Raw genomic sequence first — 23,050 nt, forward strand, 5'->3', positions numbered from 1 at the left:
CTATATCTCAGAAATGTACTAATAGCTGCTTTTAAGTTACAAAATACAAAACAATAATTTCTTGGAGAAAATCTTGGGGATTACATTAAAAGTGAAATTTTGAGTTCCCATAGACTTTCTTTTTTTATTAACAGTCTCTGAACCTTTTTACGGCACACATGTAAGGCTGCCTGTGACATGTGGTACCCTGGCCTCCAAATGGACATAACTGCATTTATAGTTTAGAGAAAATACAAAGTTCTGAAAGTAGCCTTTAAAAAGTGCCCCTTGCTTTGACATAGCAACATCAAAAGCAAGTGAGACTGTGCAATCAGAGCCAGGAGTTTTATGAAAACTACTTTCTTTTCACATCATTCGTGTTAGAGAATGCCACACCCATGATCATGTAACATTATTACAATCATGAAATAACATTACTACATTCGTGATTAACATTACCCAATAAAAGGCACATCGTCAAATACTGAATTAAGAAAATTTGAAAATCAACAGTAGAGGATATATTAAAAGAAAAGCACATAATTCATAAACCTGGATAAAATAATAGCCTATTCCAGTTTCTTCAAAAGTTTGTGAGCTTTTTGTAATAGTCAGGATATACAGAAGGACAAAGTGGAAGACAGGTTTGAAAACAAAGCCAAAATTTAAAAGACTCATAACTTTTTTTTTCAAATGAGCCACACAAGTGCCCTTTTATAATGTTGATGTAAATCAATATATATATTATAGAAGAAATGTACTCAGAAATGATAGACACACAAGGTTAAAACCTGACTCTTCCTACCAAGTTCTGGAAATTTATTTACCACAATAGGGCCTTTCTCTACAAGTGAACCATATGATTAAGTGCTAGTAAACTTTAAGCAACCAGAGAAATTTTGCAGCTGTGACAAGCACTTGATTATAATTACAGATTTCAGAGTCAATGTTGAAAACAAAAAGTCCAAGAAAAAACTTTTGAAGGGGGAGGGGGAAAAACACATAAATGATAGCAACATCATACTCTCCTTAAATAAATTTCATTGAAGGTATTTGAGATGGGTGAGAGGAAGTCAATAGGATTTTCTGCTACCAGCGTAACAGTTCTATGTGGAGAGCTGGGGTCTTATTCCTAGTGATGAAAACACCTTTCATGGGATTCAACTTCAAAATTAAATCCTTGCACTTTGAAAGTTTGAAACTCAATTAAAGATGAGTCGGTCTGAAAGGACTGGGTCACCTGGTCCCATTAAGGGAGGCTAACAATGGCAATCTATAATACCCAAACTTGAAGAATAAAGACGACTTTATGGATAAAAAGGAATGCACAAAAACATCTGGACCTGTTGAAGAGTAAAGATTCTTTGTAGGACAACCCCTCCTACTTCCTAATCCCTACTGTCCAATGGCTCAAGAACATTTATTATAGAATTGTCCTACAAGCTTATGTCTGACTTCCCCCAACCCTCCACATTTAAGAGTCAAGGACAAATGTTCTCTAGCATATCTCATTTTCTGTTGCTGACTGTCCATTAGACTTGGCTTCCTTCCACCCAGATCCTAAGTCAGCCTGATTGGAATTGCATGAACTTGAGACTTAAGTGATATCAAATCTACAGATATAATTTAAAGAAGGGTGAAAATGAAATTCCATAGCCCAGTAAAACACCAGTAACAAGAAATATCCTTTTTTACCTGGGGGAAAAAAAATCTCTTCACAGTGCATAGTTTGAAATAAAAGTGCAATATGGACAAAAAGGGAAGGTGGTGCTCTTGATAGACATAAATTTAGTTTTTGGTTTTTTGCCATTAATATTTGCTAACAAATTTAAGCTAAAAATGCAAAGTTATTAACATCAAGAGGTACAGGAGAACCTTGGGATTTCAAAATAGCTTTATCATGGGGAGGGGAATGGGGAGGAGGGGAGCCTCACATGTCACTTTCTTATTTTTTAAACTATTAATCTTTCAAATCTAATGTTTGAATAAAATATTTTCTTTAATATAAAAATGATTTTTTTTATGGTAAAAATCAATCAGCACAGTGACCTTGTCTATTTTACACTAAAGCCAAACTTAACAGTAAATCTGAAAGGAAAACTTGGAAAAGAATGTTATAATACTCACATAACCTGTACTTTAACTTGGAAAACTTTTCATTAATTGCCTAATCACCTAAATTAGTAAGAATGCTCAGCATCCAATCCATAAATAATATAGAATAGAATTTATTCTACTTTGTACTTCAAAGTCACAGGATGGCATCCATATGATAATTATAAAGCCTACTCTACATTTTTAAGTTCTCAATCCAAACATAGATCAGGACAAGTCACTTTTTGCTGGCAACATTCATGGGAGGGCCAGGTTCCTCATAAAAAGACAATTAAATTTGATTGGGAGCTAGGCACCTAGTGCCCTAGTCACATATCAGAAAAATTATAGAAGTCAAGGAACAATCTTTTTTCTCCTTTCAAAATAGCAAAGGAACAACAAAAGATTGGTTGACTGGTGAGCGGCCCCACATTAGAGTGCATAGCTCATCAGGATCAAGGCTGGCATCTGTGAACAGTTAACTTCATAAGAGCACACAGTGGGCATTATATTATCTGCATTACAGATTGCACCCTGGAAAATATTTGAAAATACTTAATGCTCAAATGACAGCCTGCAAATAATAATATGCATTCTTTTTCCTTGAGTACCCAAGTATAAATCTACAATGATAAGGGGGCATCTTCAAGCCTGAAGACAGGAAATTCTTGTAGCAGAATGTCTCTGGAAGTTCACAAAAATAAAAGCAGCAGCTAACGCCTCTTGAGCTTCTTGACCTTTCGACGTCGCATTTCTTCTTCTTCACGTCTCATTTCCTCCAAGTCCTCTTGCATACCTAGTCTTAGGCTGCCAAAAAATTTTTAAGAGGGTATTCATCAATATACACGATATTACCACTTTCTCTACAAAGCAAGAAAGAAATGTTAACTGGGAGCTCACATGGATTGTGCTGATGCACTCAAGATGCCTCAAGGCTCTACCACTGAAAACAGACTAGCAGGGATTCTTTTTCACCAGGGGTCATGGACCCAAACTGTAGTAGAAAAAGGATCTCTCAAACAACAAAAAATACCTTAACATCGCAAAAGCTTTTAAAAATAAAGAAGAAACATTTATTCATTAACATTCTAATTCCTTCCCAACACTTTAACTTGACATTTTATCTAGTTACAGGAGGGAAGACAAGAGGGAGAAAAAGGTTTAGTATTCTGAGTTGAGACTGGGTGAATTATTTACCTATAATTAATAGGTAATTATTATTAATAATAATTAATAGTATAAAGAATTACTTATTACCCCTGCCTGAGAAATTATCATTAGTTTACTATCAGATAGCCAAACAGGAATCAGACAGGGAATCTACTATACCTCCATCGGGTCCCTGAGGCTAGCAGTGTTACAGGTTAGCAAGATTGGTATGTGTCTGATGGAGAAAGAAAAGCAAGAATATGCTACAACAGGATTAGGGGAGGCCCCCTTTCCCAGTGGTGCAACTATAGCAACAACTAAAGAATTTTTAGGACATTTTAGCACAAACATCTTAAGTTCTATGCTCACCTCTTTGCTTCTTCCTTCTGCTGCTCTTTCCAGCTACTCTCCATGTAACGTAAGGCATAATCACTTTCATCTTTGTATCTGAAAAGAGGCAGTCAAAGTTACAAAAAAACAAAAATGCAATTTTCTAGAGGAACTATATCCTGTCATTTAAAAAATCAACAGCACTTTTATAACTAAATCAAACAGACATTTAGGATTATTCCTCCTTGCTCGGCAGACAGTGAGGGGGGTAGAAGATGAGTAGAAATGAGTTTCTGAAGTAAAGACAAATTAATTGAGCTCTTATTACTCTCAGAAGGCAACTATTCCTGAATCTAATGTTGATGAAGGTACCAATGCAACAATGCTTCCTCGATTCACTCACCAATATTTGATAATTTATATTAAAATTCTGAAAGCACAATACATATAAGAATTATTTTGTGTACATTAATCTCATTTGAGTTTCATGAGCATGAGGTAGGGAATGACTTTAGAACAGAAACTAAAGCATACAGGTTAATGGCTTGACCTGTCTATATAGCAACAGCAGTTAAGATTAGATTTTTAGATCTGATTTTTAATCTAGTTCTTCCTTCTACTCTACTGTCTTTAAGGAAAGAAAAAAAAAAAAAAAAAAGACCTCTTCTTAGGATGGCCTCTGCCATTTAGATTTAGATTCAGCAGGTCTGAGGTGGGGCCTGAGAGCCTGCATTTGTAACAAGCTCTTAGGTATGTTAATGCCGTGCAGCTGTCCAGTGCCCTTACTCTTCAGCAGCAAAGCTTTTTATACCAAACAAAAAAGCAGGTGTCAGATCAGACTGGTTTTCACAAGGCTTTGTGGATGACTGACTTGAAAGCTAATTTATTGCTACTACACTAAGCAGCTTCATTCTTATTAAATATATATCTAGTAAGGACAACATAATATAATAAAGGGGTATTCATTTTTTTTTAATTATTATTTTTAAAGGCAATAGACTACTTTTCCAAAAGAGGTATTTTTTGGTCTTCATGCAAGTAACTACACAAACTAATCTGAATTAATTCTATAATATTTAGTGCCAAAAGAGTAAATCTATTTAACAATCACTCAAGGGTTCCTAATTAGGAATTATATTCAGTGCCTTTACAATGTTTATTTCTCCTCCCCTAACATGAATTATTCAAAATAAAAAGTATGCCATATTTATCTACATCTTCTTTAGCCTTACTTTTTTCGGTCATAGCCAAAGATTTCTCGAATGTGCTTAGATATTTCTTCCTGAGATTCTCCTTCGTCTTCAATAAAATCTTCCATTTCAGAGTCATATTCATCATCCTCATCTTCCTCTTCATATTCTCGATGCCTTTTATAACCAACGGGGAAGGAAGGCCTTTGAGCACCTAAGAATAGAAACCATTATTATTTATAAGAACCGTAAAACTTAAAATAGGCCCCGAGTTCTATGTAAATTGAGACTGTGAGAAATACATTAAGATAGTAACCTTAAAAACCAGAGTGAGCAGGCTGGAGTCATTACTACATCATCCCTGCTGTGTCACGGTATCCAGAAAGAACAGAACTCCTGTTTATCCCAGGGCTTACTAGAAATTTACATTTTCTAGCTTAGTAGTGCCCATATTTCTGAATTTAAAAGATCAGTAAAATTCTAAAAAATAAATAACGTTTACAAACTGCCACAGAATCACTAACTTTTAATTTTGCCAAGACAGCAAAAGTAGCAATTATCATCTACTATCACATAATTTCATTTAAAACTTTTAAGTCCAATGAAGTATGAAAGATTCTCAGAATTACAGATAATTGTTCAAACTAAGTTTGACTACAAGAAAAACTCACTACAGTATTTTTTTGTCATTTTACCAAAAGACTGATAAAAACTTTGCAAAAGATAGGCATTGATCAATAGACCAGCATGTGGGACCAACTACTTTCTAGTCTTTGATTACAGACACTCCTTTTGTTCTTCTACAGTTGTTTTTCATATGCATGGCTTCTCTCCCCTAGCTCAGAGTTTCTCAGCCTTGGCACAATGACATTTTGGGTCAGTTAATTCTTTGGTGTGGGGGACTATCCTGTGCATTATTAGCAGCAACCCTGGCCTCTACCTACTAGATGCCATTGGCATCCCCCACCCCCAGTTGTGACAATCAAAACTGTCTCCAAGACCAGGCATGGTGGCTCATGCCTGTAATTCTAGAACTTTGGGAGGCTGAAGAGGGATGATCGCTTGAGGCCATGAGTTTGAGACCAGCCTGAGCAAGAGTGAGACCCTGTCTCTACAAAAAATAGAAAAATCAGCCAGGCACAGTGGCATGTACCTGTAGTCCCAGTTACTCAGGAGGCTGAGGCAGGAGGATCCCTTGAGCCCAGGAGGTTGAAGTCACAGTGAGCTATGATTATGCCACTGCACTCTAGCCCAGGTGACAGAGAGAGACCCTGTGCCCCCACCCCAAAAGTCTCTAGATGTTGCCAAATGTCCCTCTGGGGGCAAAACTGCCCTTGGTTGAGAATCAATAATCTAGTTGAATTAGGAATTTTAAAGCAAGGAATTTCATCATTGGTTTCTTTTTATATTCTCCATGGGCCTAACAAGTGCCTATTAGCATGAAGCAACTATGACTTAGCAGCTAGCAGATGCCACCAATGATCCTGTACCTTGGGACAGTAGATTCCTAAAGGATCAGTGGTTGGGACCTTGATACTACCCATTATAAGGAGCAGAAACACAAGGACAGTTTAAAACAGTTCCCGGCACATAATGGGAGCTTAACTTATGTTTGCTCAATACATATGCATTGAAAGGCTTCAAGCTTACAATTACACTCTGATCCTTGAAGACGGGTCTCTTTGGTCCTCAGAAGAAGGTAAAGATTAACTCATCCTGTAGACCATGTATGTAAAGCATGTACATTCACCCTGTCTCACAAATCACAAAGCTAAGTTTATTGCACTTGGGGGACAATGCATGGGTGAACAGAGGACCTTAGATAAGTCTTTCTAAAGACTTTTCCAAGCCACAATCATTAAAGAAACTCTCAGCCACAGGACAAACAACACATCAGGATTCTATCAACACCAGAGTACATTAAAGAGCACATGAAAGGGTTCCCAGGGTCAGGGTCACAGGTCATATAAAACAAAGTACTCTTGCAATTTCCCAGTGACAAATACTCTTTAGGGTGGGGGCAATTTTACCTTGGGCAGATCTGTAGCCAGGTAAGGGAGGCTTCATTCCATTCATCTGTCCATTGCTAGACCGGCTAATGATATTCTTGGAAGAAATTGTTTCTGAGACAACAGTGCACTTGGGCTTTATGAGGGGACCTGAACTACTAACTGTTCGCCCAGGTCCCAAGCTGCTCACTGGTCTTCCAGGGCCTGAACTACTGACAGTCCTTCCAGCTGGAACTGAGCCACTTATGGATCGCCCAGGGCCACTGACTGACCGCCCAAGGGGGCCTGAGCCACTCATTGGTCGTCGAAAGTCATGTGGACTGCTCACGGGCCGCCCAGGGCCTCCAGAGCTGCCCACAGGTCTCGAAGAACTACCTGAGCCACTGATGGGTCGCCCAGGGCCACTTGAGTTGCTTATTGGTCGTCCAGGGCCACTAGCACCACCGACTGCTCGCCCAGAGGAATTCGAGTCACTGGATGGCTTCTTGCTCCCACTGATGGATCGCTCAGGTCCTGAGCTGGAGCTGCCATTCTGCCGCCTGGGTGTAGGGCCAGAATTAACTGTCGGTCGAGCAGTTGCTATGCTGGGCCGACCAGGGGCTGAGTTGGAGCTGCTGCCTGGCTGCCTGGCACCTGCACTCTTAGCCTTATGGTGTGGAGGGACCACGGGCCCAGGCCTGGAATGGTTAGGATGGGAAGGAGATTTTTTGGCTTTGTGCTCAGCAACAGATTTCTGAGTCCCACTAGCAGAAGTCTTTGGGACACTTGGTGAATAGGTACTGGAATGGGGCTTTCCAGCCCCATTGAAAACAGGTCTGTTATGGCCCTCACGAAGTGAGGGTTGGGAGATATTGCCAGAGCCTGCCTTGGTCCTCTCTCCTGACATGCATTTGGATGAAGACAAAGCTGAGTGTTTCTCATTGGTTGTGCTGGCTCTGGATTTCTTCTCAACATGAGGAAGGGGCATTCCCTTGGAAGAAGGTTGCCTGTCTTCATAAACTTTGCTAAGTTTTGTGCCCATGCTTTCCTTCTGAGAGGGTGCCTTTTTGGACACAGTTGGAGGTAGTTTTACATCTGTCTCAGGCTTCTTTTTCCTACGCTTTCGTTCAAGGAATTCTCGCTCCCTAAGTTCTTCTGCAGTCATAGGCCGCTCTTCTGATTTTTTTACTACCTTGATCTCCACTGGTTCAAACTGCTTTTTCTCAGCCAGCCTGAGTAGATCAGTGAAGTTCATGGGTGGTGGGGCACTTTTAAGGGAGACCTTTGGTTTGCTTTCAACTTTGGGAGGTTCTTGCTCTTCCTCATACTCCTGCTCGGACTCTGCCTGATTGTATTCAAAGAATTCATCCTCTTCTTCCATCTCATACTCTTGGTCTGTTCCCTGGCTGGTGTGGCTTTCCATTGCCTGCCTCTTCTTTGACTTTTCCTCAATAGGAATCCCATCATAACCATGGAAATTATCCTTTGTCCTCTTGGCCATAGCTCTTGCTTTCTTGTCATGTTTGAGCTCAATTCGCTTTTTCACTAGTTCTTCTTTTCTCCTTTTCTCCTCTAAGGCTAAAAGAGACAAAACAAGAACACGTTATTATTTCAAGGTCTCAAGATAGCAGTATGCTCAACTGAAAACACAAACAATATTCAAGTTACAATTTGAAAACATCTAGGAATCAAATAAGGAAGTCATTTGAACAAGTATCAGTTGAGTCATCTTTATGTAATGAGTGGGACACATACAGGTTTTTCTATATGACTAAGCTAGTGGGAGACTTGGTTTTCAGCTTTAAATATAGAAAATAGTTCATACGAAATAAATATACCAAGTTAAGGCAACATTAGTATCCACTTAGCAGTTGTTATTAATTATGACTCAATGAATACTTAAACATATTGAATCAGTTTGTCATTTACATGAAGTAAAACTACTTGAGCTTAATGGTTTAAAAAATTATCCTTATTTTAACTTTTTAGATAGCACTCTTATTAATAAAAAAAATTAAAACACAAATAGGTAGAAACATTTTCAGAACAAAGGTTAAAGAATGAAGTTATTGGGAACTTCCAATTACAAGACATGGTCACTAACTCCAAAAAGCTTTTAATTTAAGGAGGAATAAAGGAAATCTTCTATACAAATGATCAACATAAGAACATATGTAAAGCCATAAATCCAGTTAATCCAGACAATACCCCACCCTCAAAATCTATCGGCCCTTTATGTTTTTACAAACATTCACTGGTTAAGTACAAGCTACATGTAAAGGTGGAAGACTTTAAAATCGAGAATAAGGCTACAGATGTGTACCTTTTTGTCTGAGTTCCTCTTGTTTCCTTTTAAGAAATGCTTGTACGGCTGCTGATTGAACACCTTTAACTTTTGGGTCTTTTTTTGGAGGCCCCACTGCCAAACTATACCTTTTCTAAAAATAAAAACAGAGTAAAAGTCAATTAGGTATAAGGCACTGTATCAAGCAATAGAGAGGTTTAAATGTTAACTGTAAAATCCATTCTGAATAATTAAGAGATCATATAACCTACATTAAAGCTTAGCTATAAAATTTCAGACTAAATATTGATTATACATGGCTATTTTTAGGTGCAGGGTTTCTATGTCACATCCCAAAAAAAAAAAAAAGCTTAAATGAACAATTCAAAGAAATTCTGTTTGGGGGCTATTTTCCAAAAAGGTATTTAATACCTGGACCTGGTGACTAAAAATAAATAAATAAATAAAAATCACCACTTAAAACAAACAGTTTGTGTTTTAAAATTCCAATAAAAAAAAATTAGCCTTCCTTAGAACAAAGCATTTTAAAGTCCAAGTTTTCAAAGAAACAGAAAAAACCTACTCCTCACAACTATTTTCTCTGCTGACTACCCTATTCCAGATGATTTTCTACTAGAGACTCATAGCTACATAGGTTATTTTGCTTAGGATATGGAAACACTGAGATTTTATTTTGGGCAAAGGCTAGGGGCAAACCATAGCTAAAAAGCATTTCAAAGAAAACTAAGAAGCAAGAAGGGTCTAGGTCTCCATAACTTTTCACTGTAGCTCTTATGTTCATTAAGTATTAATTTGCCACACAAACTCTCTTTTAGACAGGTTTCTCTATCACCCTAAAAAGTACTTATATTATCCTGGCACAGATGGTATTTCTCTGGACTTCAGTTTTGATGTAACTGCATCGGGAAATGACTAACACCAGAATAATGTTAATTTGAACTATGAAAGAAGAAATATTTCCATTTTATAAATATCTATTATGAGAAAAGTATGATAACAGAGCTAATAATTCAGACCAGGGATGATTCATCTCTAGGACCATTCCACGTTAAACTTATGGGCCAGGAAATAAGATTTTTAAAGTGTCCTCCCTCCTTTGTCATGTTAGGCAGATTCTATTCTTATCTACTGAACCTGTTGCTGTGGCTAGTAAAAAAAGAAACACCTCTGAGAACAAAGCGAGCAACTTAGGAACCAAAAAATTATTCCCAAGATGCGTATGAAATTCTTGGAGAAAAGCCAAAAGATGTGTGCTGACTATATGGGTGCAAAATACAAACCATCTCAAAACAGGGTGGAAATTCCAACTAAATTAGCCTACCAATGAAGCAGCTGGCCAGGGAAGCAGGCTCTAATCCAACCTGAAAATCCTGCACGATAGCACTGCTAAGAACTGACACATCCCTGTCAGAAATTCCAAAACACTATCCAAATTTCTTTCCCAGTCACCTTGGCTAGGTCACAGTGAGATCTTTTAATTAGTTCATATATTGGTAAATTTAGTTGTAGATGTTCCATGGTGGATAAGGGCTGTATATTTAAAGAAGAAAAAGGAGAGGGAAAGGAAAACTGAAGAGAAAGAGAATACTGCTAACCTAAGTAGATATATAAAATTGCCTCAAACACAGTTCTTATTCACAAGCAGCTCACATTTTCACTGCGGAAAGGACACCAAAAATATGAATTCAAGTTGACTGAAGACATACAAAAACTCATAAGCAGAAGCACGCATTCCACTCCATCCCATTGGCAGATTTGGAAGAGGAAGGTGGATTTTTGTCACCAAGACTTAAGATTTTCCTGTCCCTGTCAACTATACAATTCATAGATTCACCTGCCAAATCAAAGCCTATACAGGGTTTTCCCAAGAAAAATGCAAATATACACATTAGTGTTGCTTAATTAAAACAGGACTAGTTTGCTGTCTAGATGACTCAGCACTGAGCACTACCTAACATTATTTTGGGATAGACATCTTTTGTCCTAACCTGGGGACTCCAAGAGATAGAAAATTGGATATGTCTAGCCAAAAAGTTGCTCTTAACTGAATACTGGTACACAAAAGAAAAAAAAAAAATAGTGTCAATGGGCACAGTTTAATGCAATGTTTGCCAAACTTCAGTCATTCGTATACTACCTTCATGATTTTTGCCTTTTTAGTATATTACTTATAGTATTACTTACTAATTTAAGAACATACACAGACCTAACACCATGACCCATTATTACAGCTTTACTTCAGCAATAATATCCATGAAAATGACTAGCTTGAAAAGCTAGTTATATTTTTTCAATTCATATCAAAATATTTAACTACGAAAATAAAAAGATACTTGTATGCCACCTAAAATCATGGTATATCCAGGCCTATATGTATTGCCCTTTAAGAAACACCTACTTAGGGAACAAAAATAGAGGAAAGGGGCTGGGCTGACACAGTGGCTCCCACATGCAATTCCATCACCTTGGGAGGCCAAGGCAGGAAGATACTTGAAGCCAGGAGTTCAAGACCAGCCTGAGCAATGTAGTGAGACCCCATCTCTACAAAAAATAATAAAACTTTAGCCAGGTATGGTGGCAGTAGCTGGCAGTCCCAGCTACTCGGGAGGCTGAGACGGGACGATGCTTGAGCTCAGTTGTTTAAGGCTATAGTGAACTATGATCATGCTACTGCATTCCAGCCTGGGTGACAGAGCAAGACCCTTTCTCTTAAAAAAATAAAAATTAAAAAAATAATAATACAGGAATAGAGTGTTCAGAAACTCATATTTGCTCTGAAAAGAATTACAAAGGCTACCTCCTTTTTTTTAAAAAAAGGCTTTTTTCAAAGTATATACCTATTCCCATCAATTTATATGCTGATCTCAAATTCAGCTTTTTTTTAAACACCTCTAATCCTTAAGGATAGTTAAGCTGGTCTCACATTTAACCCAACAATTTTGCAGTATGTGTTATTCTGTCCCTACAATGCAGAAGAAATTCAATAAATCTATATAATGTCTATTTGGTGGATCTGCTAGGAAACAATTTTAAAAGCAAGCAGTAGGTCAGCACTATTCTGATAAGGCTTTATCTTTTTTACATGAACTGAGTCATAATTATAGTTTCTTATATGCTCTGTAGCTTGAAAATGTACTCAAAGGTACAAACAAGAAAATATTAAAACATTTTCTTAGGCAAAGTTTAGGTCATAACCTAGAAATCTAGGATAGAAAAAAGGACTGGGGTCACCATAATCATCTTTATTATTTTTAAAAATATCTTTCAGATATAATTCACACACTATAAAATTCATCCATTTAATATGTACAATTAAATGGTTTTTAGTAAACAGTTGACCCTTGAACAACACAGGGGTTAGGCATGCTGAAACCCTGCGCAGTTAAAAATCTGCATATACTTTTGACTCCCCCAAAACTTAATAGCCTACTGTTGACTGGAAACCTTACTAATAACACACAGTCAATTAACACATAAATAGACTAGAATCTACATATATTTTATACATCATGATATACCTTTTACTTTTTTCAATACTTCTAGGCTATACAAGTTCATGGACAAGTTTTTTCAAATTCTCACAAATTCTCTCCGAATTTTTCAATATATTTATTGAAATAAATCAATCTATAAGGGGACCCACACAGTTCAAACCCACGTGGTTCAAGGATCAATTGTATTCACAGAATTGTACAACCATCACCACCATCTGATTCCAGAACATTTTAATCATCCCCCAAAGAAATTCCTTACCCTCAGCAGTTACTTCATATTCCCCTCTCCCTCATTCCCTAACAACCACTAATCTACTAGGTTGGTGTAAAAGTAATTGTGGTTTTAATATTGTTGAAATTTGCTGTTTGATATTGGAATCTTAAATAAATGTGGTCATGTTATACATCATTTTAATGCACATTTCTCACTTTGTTAGACAAAAAGCAAATTCGAGCGATTTTCTTATTTGAGGTCAAAGTGGGTCGTAAAGCAGTGCAGATAACTTGAAACATCAACAACACATTTGGCCCAGGACTGCCAATGAATGTACAGAACAGCGGTGGTTCAAGTAGTTTTGCAAAGCAGATGAGACTCTTGAAGATGAGGAGCACAGTGGCTGGCCAGTGGAAGTTGACAACGGTCAGCTGAAAGCAATCATTGAAGCTGATCCTTTTACAACTACGCGAGAAGTTGCCAAAGACATGTCGACCATTCCACGGTCACTTGGCATTTGAAACAAATTGGAAAGGTGAAAAAGCTCAATAAGTGGATACCTCATGAGCTGACTGAAAATCAAAAAAATTGTTGTTTTGAACTGTAGTCTTATCTTCCGGTACTCAACAACAACAACAACAACCCATTTCTCGATTGGATTATGACGTGCAAAGAAAAGTGGATTTTATACGACAACCGGCAATGATCAGCTCAGTGGCTGGACTGAGAAGCAGCTCCAAAGCACTTCCCAAAGCCAAACTTGCACCAAAAAAAGGTCATGGTCACTGTTTGGTGGTCTGCTGCTGGTTTGATCCAATACAGCTTTTTGAATCCTGGTGAAACCATTACATCTGAGAAGTACGCTCAGCAAATTGATGAGATGCACTGAAAACTGCAATGCCTGCAGCCGGCCCTGGTTAACAGAAAGGGCCCAATTCTTCTACACGACAATGCCTGACCGCACGCATGTCATACAACCAACCTTCAAAAGTTGAATGAATTGGGCTACGAAGTTTTGCCTCATCTGCCATATTCACCTGACCTCTCACCAACCGACAACCACTTCTTCAAGCATCTTGATGACTTTTTGCAGGGAAAATGTTTCCACAACCAGCAGTATGCAGAAAATGCTTTCCAAGAGTTTGTCAAACCCTGAAGCACGGATTTTTATGCAACAGGAATAAACAAACTTATTTCTCATTGGCAAAAATGTGTTGACTGTAAAGCTTCCTATTTTGATTAATAAAGATGTGTTTGAGCCTAGTTATAATGATTTAAAATTCATAGTCCGAAACTGAAATTACTTTTGCACCAACCTATTATTTTTCTGTCCTTATGCATTTACCCATTCTGGACATTTCATATAAATGAAATCATACAGTATGTGACTATGATGATTAATTTTATGTGTCAACTTGGCTAGGCTATAGTACCCAGTCATTTAACCAAACACTAATCTAGGTATTGCTGTGAAGGTATTTTGTAGACATAATTAACATCTACAATCAGTTGACTTTAGGTAAAGATGATTACTCTCCATAATGTGGATAATCAGTTGAAGGCATAAGAGCCATAACTGAGGTTTCTCAAAAAAGGAATTCTACCTCAAGACTATCACATTAACTCCTGCCTGATTTTCCAGCCTGTTGGCCCACCCTACAAATTGCAGACTTGCCAGCCCCTATAATCAATTCCCTAAAATAAATCCTACTGGCCTGTTTCTCTGGAAAACACTGATACAAATGGCCTTTTGTATCTGGCTTCTTTCACTCAGCATCTTGTTTTTAAGGCTCATGTTGTAGCACGTATCAGTATTTCCTTTTCATGGCTGAACAATATTCCATTATATAGCTATACCACATAATTATTCATCAGTTGGACATTTGGATTGTCTCTATTTTTTGGCTAATTGTGAATAATACTGCTGTAAACATTTGTGTACTAGTTTTTACGTGGACACAGGTTTCAATTTCTCTTGGGTATATGACCATTTATCTTCTTAACAATGAGCTGGCTAGACCTTTCAAAAGTGGGCTGCAATCAGACCCTGGTATCAAAAGATGAGTTGTAATGCAATATTTTTAAAGACAGCTCCCCAACCTCACAGGTAGCCCAGTAGAAAATCATGTTTAAAAAGAAAAAAGCCTCTGGCTGGGATTACATTATATTCTATTTACTAAAGCAGAAGAACTATTTGGCACTTTCCTCTGCATCAGATGGTCACATCTAGCTCTAGCAGCAACACATCAAGATGCACCCATCAATTCTGAATCTGATTCAAGGCATCAGGCTGCTTCATTGTTTGAGCTCATGAAAAGCAACTGGACAAGAGTTTCTTTTATCGTAAGCATAACTATTTTATTACACTGCAAGCTAACTCAGTCATTCGGCTGGACCTCAATGAATGATCTACCACAGTGACGCTTATGCATAGTTAAAACACAACATACGAGATTTTGCCAAGATTTATAATTCTAAAGCCACAAGACCTAGAAAATAATAAGCCACTTTAAAACACACATATTCCTTGCATTGAAACTATACTGTCAGGGTCAGATTAATAAGGAGCTTTCAGTCTGGAAACGTGTTCACCAAATACTGTATGTAATGTTGGAATCAATAGTCAATCACTCCTTGAAAGCTATTCCTTACTTGGGAGATACCATATTGTTGTAATTGTAGACAATATAAATTTCCTGATAGTTTTACATAGAGATTTATAACTGGTCAGAATTAAGAGTTAAAAATCTTCAAAAAATACTATTAATACATCCTTAACTTCAGTAATAACCACACAATTTTTTTAAATATTCCCAAAACATCACAGTCAAGGAATGAATGTAGACCTGGAAAACTAATGGTTTGCATTAGGCTTGCTTAGCTGGGTGGCTAAGAATAAAAATAAAACATCCCCAAAGCATATTCACAATTGCTACAGGGTTAAATGTAAACTTTTACTGTGTTTATAAAAACATACCATATTACAAAAAGGAATATCAGAGGTACCTCAGAGTCTCTAGTCCAACCTCTATGTTAGAAATGGCTGGGCACAGAGGCTCACACCTGTAATCCTAGCACTCTGGGAGGCTGAGGCAGGAGGATCGCTTGAACTCAGGAGTTGAGACCAGCCTGAGCAAGAGTGAGATCCTGCCTCTACTACAAACAGAAAATTTAGCCCGGTATGGTGGTGCACACCTATAGTTCCACTACTTGGAAGGCTGAGGCAGAAGGATTGCTTGAGCCCAGGAGTTTGAGGTTGCTATGAACTAGGCTGATGCCATGGCACTCTAGCCCAGGCGACAGAGCTAGAGTCTGTCTCAAAAAAAAAAAAAAGAAAAGAAATGGTTCAGAAAGGACAACTGTGTATTTACTGGCAATCACATAGTTTGTAGCAGAATCCAAATTAGAATCTAGGTCTCCTAATTCAGGTCTCAAAGTGTTCTCACTACAACATACCTCACTTCTAATTTAACCCCAACACTTCATCTCTAGCTCTAACCTCAATCTTAAGTGACATTCTCTAATTTCCACCTACCTCTTGGATAATACCATTACCTCAAACAGGTCTGTAACTGACCTTCCTATGTTATCCTCCCTCACCTTCAGACTATTATTTCTGTTAATCATGCTGGCATTCTCCTAAACAGACTGTTAACTATCTTTTTATCTACCAGTTTCCAAATGCTGTTGGTTTAGCCTTTAAACTTCTCTCCCATCAGACTACTATATACTGAGAATGTCATCAAGAAACCAAAAGGACTAATGCCTAATGCTATATGGGAGCTGGATCGGTTCATGCTGTATAGATGACAACCTTCCTCAGCATACCATCTTTAATAGACTCCCCTCACTCAACACAGCATCACGATTAAGAGCAAGAACTCTAGAGATGGTCTGCCTGGATTAGATTCTCTGCTCTGCCAATGCTAGCTCTATTATTTATTAGCTGTGTGACCCCGGGCAAGTTTCTTCACTTCTCTAGGGCTCAGTTTCCTCATCTGTAAAACAACTCCCCTTATATGATTATTATAGTGATTAAAGTAATTAATATATAAAGTGCTTAGAAAAGTACCTGGCATAGAGTAAGCACTATAAATGTTACTATTATCATTATTATTCAGAAAGCGATTAGGTAGTGATGACGAAGGGAAATGACACAATTCCTGTGGGAATACTGTAGGCAGTAGTTTCCAAAACACCCTCTCCCTAAACACTGGTTGAGAGGTACTACTCTAGGACAGAAGTCCAATGCTGCTACAAAGACTGGACAAGTCATCTTCAGATCTGTGAAAGAAAGTGTATGTAGTCTGTTTATGTGGAGCTTCTAAAAGTTGTTAAGTCCTGAGGAAGGTTAACTTCAGGAACCAAGTTACACAGCTCGACCTCTTGACCTCTTAATTACTGACCTTTTGTTACAGATTAACTTCCTTCCTTGTTTTCTTGTACCTGGCTCAGACCAGATGGTGCCTGAGATGAAAGACCCCTTAACTATTGCATCCTTAATGTGGAATGTTAAATATACTCTTCCTAAAAAAGAAACACTGTCTATAACCAATCAAATTGCTGTGACTATGCATTAAATTTGTTTGGAAAAAAGTTGAAATCTCCTTAAGCTTCCCCAGACCCTGCCTATATAAAAGACCCTCAAACCTCTCCACTTCAGAGCACTGTCCTCATCTTTTTGCAATCTGTGTCCTCCCGGGTGGCCATCCTCAAACTTTGCACTCAAATAAACTCAAGATTTAATCATGTTGCCTGAATCTTGTTTTTAAGGTTAACAGATTCAAGAGTGGGGAGCAATCCAGTTATAACCCATTATAGATCAAATGTTACCTGCAGAAGCTTTTTTGTTGACTCATACTATTCTTTAAAAAGAAATATAACTACTATGCAGATTATAGGCTTCTTCTGAATACATGGAGCTTGGCGCCTTTCATTTTATATCCAGATTACTTCAAGAATTTACATTATCTACCCCGGCCCTGAAGACATCTGAATTTACCATCCCTGATAAAGTCCCTGGGCTCCATTTTCAGTACCTACAGTTCTGATCCCCAAGCAGCTATAGACCCCCAAATCCTTATGTATCTGGCACCACATGAAGGCTTGCCCTTTACCTTTTGGTTTGGGGGTCACACCAGAGCTTCAGTATCTTTTCTGGGATGATTTTCAGTATGACTAAGAGACCATATAATTTGTCTCATGCACTACAGGACACCAATTATAGCTATGTGAAACCTACAAGAATCCACATTCTGCCAGGTGCAGTGGCTCATGCCTGTAATCCCAACTACTTGAGAGACTGACTGAGGTGGGAGGATCCCTTAAGCCCAGGAGTTCAAGACCAGCCTGGGCAATATAGTGAGACCTCCCCACCCCTCTAAAAAAAAAAAAAAAAAAAAAATCCACATTCTAAGCTCTACTGTTCTATCAAAACAAGAAAACTACTTTGTTTTTTGCTACTGGAACCCAGGGAGAAAAAACAAATGCAAGGTTACCAAAAAATATCTTTTCTCTTTTAAATAGAAACAGAGCCAAAGACAATGACTGGTTACATCCCCTTGATCAGTTGTTATTCTGTATGAAGTTTTCCACTGGGAAACAATACTGTGCCTAATTTCTAGGCATGATGCAATTCTACCTTTGTTTTAACTACATTATAAAGATACGATTTCTCTGTAAAAGATACATTAGACACCTCTTAAAAAAATAAAGCTCTGCAAAGAGTCCAAAGTAGCTGTACAGGTGTTTGGATTTTAGGCTAATCATCACTAGTCATTGGCTTTCTTTTCTGTAGTAAAGGTCTGACCTGAGAATTCTAAAGACTTAAAATCTAAGTGTTAGCTCTGATAGGATCCAAATGGAATGTGGGAACAAATGATGGCTAAAAGGAAAATTGAACTAAGCACTAGAGAGGGATATGGTCTAGCTGTCAGTTACTGCAAAGCTTCTGTGGTTCTCAGACTATCAATCAATCAATAGTTTATGTCAAGCAGGGTGTATGTGGAGAGAGGGGCGTGGGTGTGTGTATGTATGTGTCTGTCTCGAAATGTTTCTTGACTTGGATGGTGGATAGGATACTTGCTTTGTAAAAATCTATTACACTATACGTCTGTTGTATTGCACCATTTAAAAAAGGAAATGGAGTTGGAGACTTCTGTTGTATCAACTAAGTTTTATTTCTTTTAAAAATATATGAAATACATATGGGAGAATGTTAACATATGTTAAATATGGGGTGTGGGCATATGGGGATGTGTTGACATGCAGTATGTTTGAAAGTGTCCAAATTACTTTGAACTGATAAAGAAAAGTAAATAGATGAATCAAGTTAAAGCAGCATCATGAATTAAATTTAGCTAATCTTGTTCTACTCAATAGTTTCTTTTGTGACTTTCATTCCATGTAAAAAGGCTTATAATGCTAACTAAAACTTCTAGGCTTACTAGCCTGGGGGGGCGGGGCAGAGTGGTCAGGAAAAAAAAGCATGATTCATAAAATACCTGTTACTCATCTATTAAATTTTAAATTACTTCACCAATTTACTTTTTTCCTTTTTACTTTCTGTTTTCCCAATCATAGATATACAATGCATGTGTTCTGAAATATACATATATCTTTAAATTTTCTGCTCTAGGATTATCTGTCTGCTTTTCTCCTAGCAATTATTGGCTTTTAGAATAAGAAGTGACTTAACTTGATTCTGATTTTTCCACAGAACCTTCCTGGGAATCAAAGCTAGTATTATCTTTCACCTCTACTTAAATTCAGCAATATCTAGAATGAAATATGGACCAAATTATGCAAAGATGAATAGATACCAGACCCACTGTTGACCTGTCTAGGAAATTTAGAGATACACAAAGTAATTCTGTTCTTCTAGGTTTCAAAAGTTTGAGCCTACAGCTTCAATAGGCAGAGCTTATGACTCTGCATATGGGATGGGGATGACTGTGTGTGTGTGTATACATAATATTTATATATAGTAAACTGATGGATATAGATTTTTTTTACTAGTTATTTCATTAACTCCATATGAGTATTTTCAGAAGGGTAAAAGAATGGGCCAGCCCCAGAAGTGGCAAATGAGAAAAAAACTAATATTGCAATATACAGAAATCTAGGAAATGCAGAACACTTAGGGGGAGCTCAATAAATTCCAGTTGAATTAACTTTAACAGAGAGCTGTTTGAATTCCACACTTCACTGCTCAAACCGCAGGTATCACAATGCAATTTATCGGTTTACAGCTGTGCTGTGGGTACCATCTGAGGATCCAGAAATGATTAGTTTATGCAAAACTGCTACAACCCCGCAAACCAGGCACTCTCCACCACTTTAGCATTTAGATTTTAAATGTTACACCGCTGTGCGAATATTAGTGAATTGGCAAACATCTACTGGGCAAATGGGACCTAGATTTCAAACAAAGACCGAAATCTGGAAGGCCACAAGTAAACGGAAGCTGAAACTAGCTCACCCATTCTGCTAGCCAAGGATTTCGTGGAATCTGCTAAACTTCTCTTTCCCATACAAAGGGTGATACCCGTTGAAAGGTGATAATTTAACCATCTTGTTGGCTGAGCGGGTGGGGCCGAGTCAGAGAATTCGTTCAAGAAATTACTAAACGTTTGACCCGAAAATCGGCGAAAAACCAGCCAAAGACTTTCAGGCCAAGTCCCTAAGACCCCTGAACTCCCCTACGTACATGCTTCCTCCCCAACCTTGGGGCTGAAGTTTATGCCGAAGTCGGAAACTACTAGCGCTAGATTTCAGTATGTGCCAGGCACAGCTAATTCACTGCTTTAGGCAATTCTAATTAAAACGCCCAAACCGCAAAATCCTTGTTGCATGGGTAAATAAACCGGCGAAACCTACTCACAGGACGGCTCCCGCATCGTGTCCCAAGCACCTCTTCACTCGGAGATCCCAAGAGTACAAACCCACCACCCAGGTTTTTCCTCTCCTGGAGCTCACAGGCGGCTTGCCTAGAAGTTCCACGGGCTACACTTCCTGAACTTGAAGACTGGGGTCTCCTACAGTGACGCCCGGCAGCTACTTACCGGCACATTGTTGACACCTTGTCCTTTGGAAGCTATCAGGAGAATTTCCCTGAAGTCCATGTTTGGCTGAAGCGGGGGAGAGTGTGCTAGGCACTCGGAAAGGAACGAGAGCGCGCCTTGCCGAGGCGCCCGGCTACACACAACTAAGCGAACTGCCTCAGCAACCCTTCTCCCACCCTTCCTCAGTGCGACCACTTCCGGCGCCTTCCAATGCCGTCTGCCCGCCTCCTTCCCTCAGCAACCTATATCCTTCCAGTGCCGCCCCTGCGCTCGCGAGTCCCTGCGTAACTTCCGCTTTCAGCCCCGAGACTCGTAGAAACGTGGTACGTGGCTGCTGGCGTCGGCCCGAGGGGGAGGGACTAGGCCCTTGAGCGACCAAGGAGATGCGGCTTTGGTAGCTGCGGGGTGTGGCTAGAGGGGAGACGGTCGGGGAGCGGCTTCCCTGGCACCCGGGCCGCGCGGCCTTGCAATCTTGGCGCTTGTCGTGAGCTCTGGGTAGAGAAAGCAAGGGGGTGGGGATTACTTGCCAGGTCTGGATTCTCTGGGTATCGCGGGTGGACACTCAGATCCGAAACGGCGGCGCCGCAACAGCGGAACCGACGGGGCCCGAGCCAGGTATTTTGGTTACCGGCTTGTAGGCGCTCGCGAAGCTGCGCAGGCGCACACCGCCTCGACTCGGCCTCTGGGATGCACTTTACTCATCACCTGCTGGCACTTGCGGTGCGCTCGCCTTCCACGCAGATGCTAGTGTGCAGGGTATCATGCTTTCTGCTTTTGCTCCATTTAGATAATAAGCTCCACGTAGGGAAGCCAAATTGGTTTTTTTCTCAGAGAATAAATGAAGGAATACTTCACATATAGAGCAAGCTTTGACATACTTTCGTGCACTAGTGAACACGTATGCCTCATATTCTTTGTGAGCCTAGTCCTAGCTTCCTTTTGAGAGTCATCTTGGGGCTGTAAGGTCATTTCGATTCAGTAAAACACACTTAAAAATAATTAGGCACACCTGGGTTTCGAGGCGGGCCTGAGCCATGGATTAACATCAAAGTAGTATTAAGGGTTTTTTTAGTGTGATAGAAATACGCCCAAACTGGGAGTAGTTCCACTGTACATTTACTAAAAATCATTGTACACTTAAAATGGGTGAATTTTACAGTATGTAAATTATATGTCAATAAAGCTGTTAAAAAATATTAGGCAAAGCTGCTGTGTTTTCCTTTCAATTGACATTTTGATGCTAAATTGGAATTTCTCCACTTCTGGCTGCCCAAGCAACAGACCGAGATTAAGCTCTTTTCCTAGGGAAGAATTGAAATTCCCAACTTTCTTACTCCGTGTGGGGGGCCCAGCAGAGCATTAGCTCACCTATGCCATACTTACCTTTCAAATACATACCCACCTGTGTTAAGTAGTTCACACCTGCGGGAGGCCAACTCTACAAATATTTTACCTTCAAGATTTCTGAGTTATACAGAGATTTAGTCAGGGTGTTTGGAAAAAAAAAGTGGCAAGTCTCAGGTTCCTCATCTGTAAAAAAGTGAGAGTAAGATCTCTGAATTTTCTTCAGTTGGTTTAGCAGGTAGAGTAGTGATCCTTCAATGGTTTCCTATTGTTTTTAGGATAAAGACCAAGATCCCAACCCCATTCTTCAGTACTCCATAAGCTTTCTGTGGCTATCTGGGTTTAAGCCCCAGGTCTATTTTCTAAGAACTTAGGCCAGTGCTTAATCTTTCCATACCTCAGTTTTATCATCTGTAAAATTAAAATAACAATGACAGGACTGCTGTAAAATAATGCATGTGAGAAGTATGGATCAGTACCTGGCTGTTGTGGGCTTGAGTTGTGTCCCCTTAAAATTCATGTATTGAAGTCCTAACCCCCAGTACCTCAGAGTGTGACTGAATTTGGTGATAGGGCCTTTAAAAAGATAATTAATTTAAAATGAGATCGTTAGGGTGGGCTCTAATGCAATATGATGGGTGTCCTTGTAAGAAGAAGAAATCTATAGTCAGGTACAGAGGGAAGACACAGGGAGGAGATGGCTAGCTACAAGCCAAGGAGAGAGACCTCAAGGTACCAACACCTGGATCTTGGACTTCTGGCTTCCAGAATTGTGAGAAAATAAACTTTTGTTGTTTAGAACGCCCGGTCTGTGTTACTTTATTATGGCAGCCCTACTAAACAAACTGGCATATGGTGAAATTAATGTTAAGTAGGACTTCTCAAGGAAGCTCTCTGTGA

General features: G+C 39.0%; 1 protein-coding gene across 1 annotated transcript; it reads right to left on the bottom strand.

The window, feature by feature from the left end:
- Nucleotides 1–2,067: 2,067 nt before the first annotated feature.
- SPTY2D1 (SPT2 chromatin protein domain containing 1) lies at nt 2,068–21,000 on the bottom strand. Its single transcript, XM_069471193.1, has 6 exons — nt 20,807–21,000; nt 9,054–9,168; nt 6,773–8,308; nt 4,785–4,956; nt 3,592–3,669; nt 2,068–2,880 (listed from the first exon to the last, which is right to left on the bottom strand). The coding sequence occupies exons 1-6, from the start codon at nt 20,864–20,866 to the stop codon at nt 2,787–2,789; spliced, it is 2,055 nt and encodes a 684-aa protein (XP_069327294.1). The 5' UTR covers nt 20,867–21,000; the 3' UTR covers nt 2,068–2,786.
- Between the last annotated feature and the right edge of the window lie 2,050 nt (nt 21,001–23,050).

Source organism: Eulemur rufifrons, chromosome 6 (assembly GCF_041146395.1).
Source record: "Eulemur rufifrons isolate Redbay chromosome 6, OSU_ERuf_1, whole genome shotgun sequence".
NCBI classification, from domain to species: Eukaryota; Metazoa; Chordata; class Mammalia; order Primates; family Lemuridae; genus Eulemur; species Eulemur rufifrons.

Bases quoted from the DNA above. Each gene is read 5' to 3' on its own strand.
- SPTY2D1 (XM_069471193.1), bottom strand. From the start codon at position 20,866: ATGGACTTCAGGGAAATTCTCCTGATAGCTTCCAAAGGACAAGGTGTC. The intron at 8,309-9,053 runs GTACACATCTGT...TGTCTCTTTTAG, and splicing joins AGAGGAACTCAGACAAAAAG to CCTTAGAGGAGAAAAGGAGA. The intron at 4,957-6,772 runs GTAAAATTGCCC...TTCTATTCTTAG, and splicing joins TGGCTACAGATCTGCCCAAG to GTGCTCAAAGGCCTTCCTTC.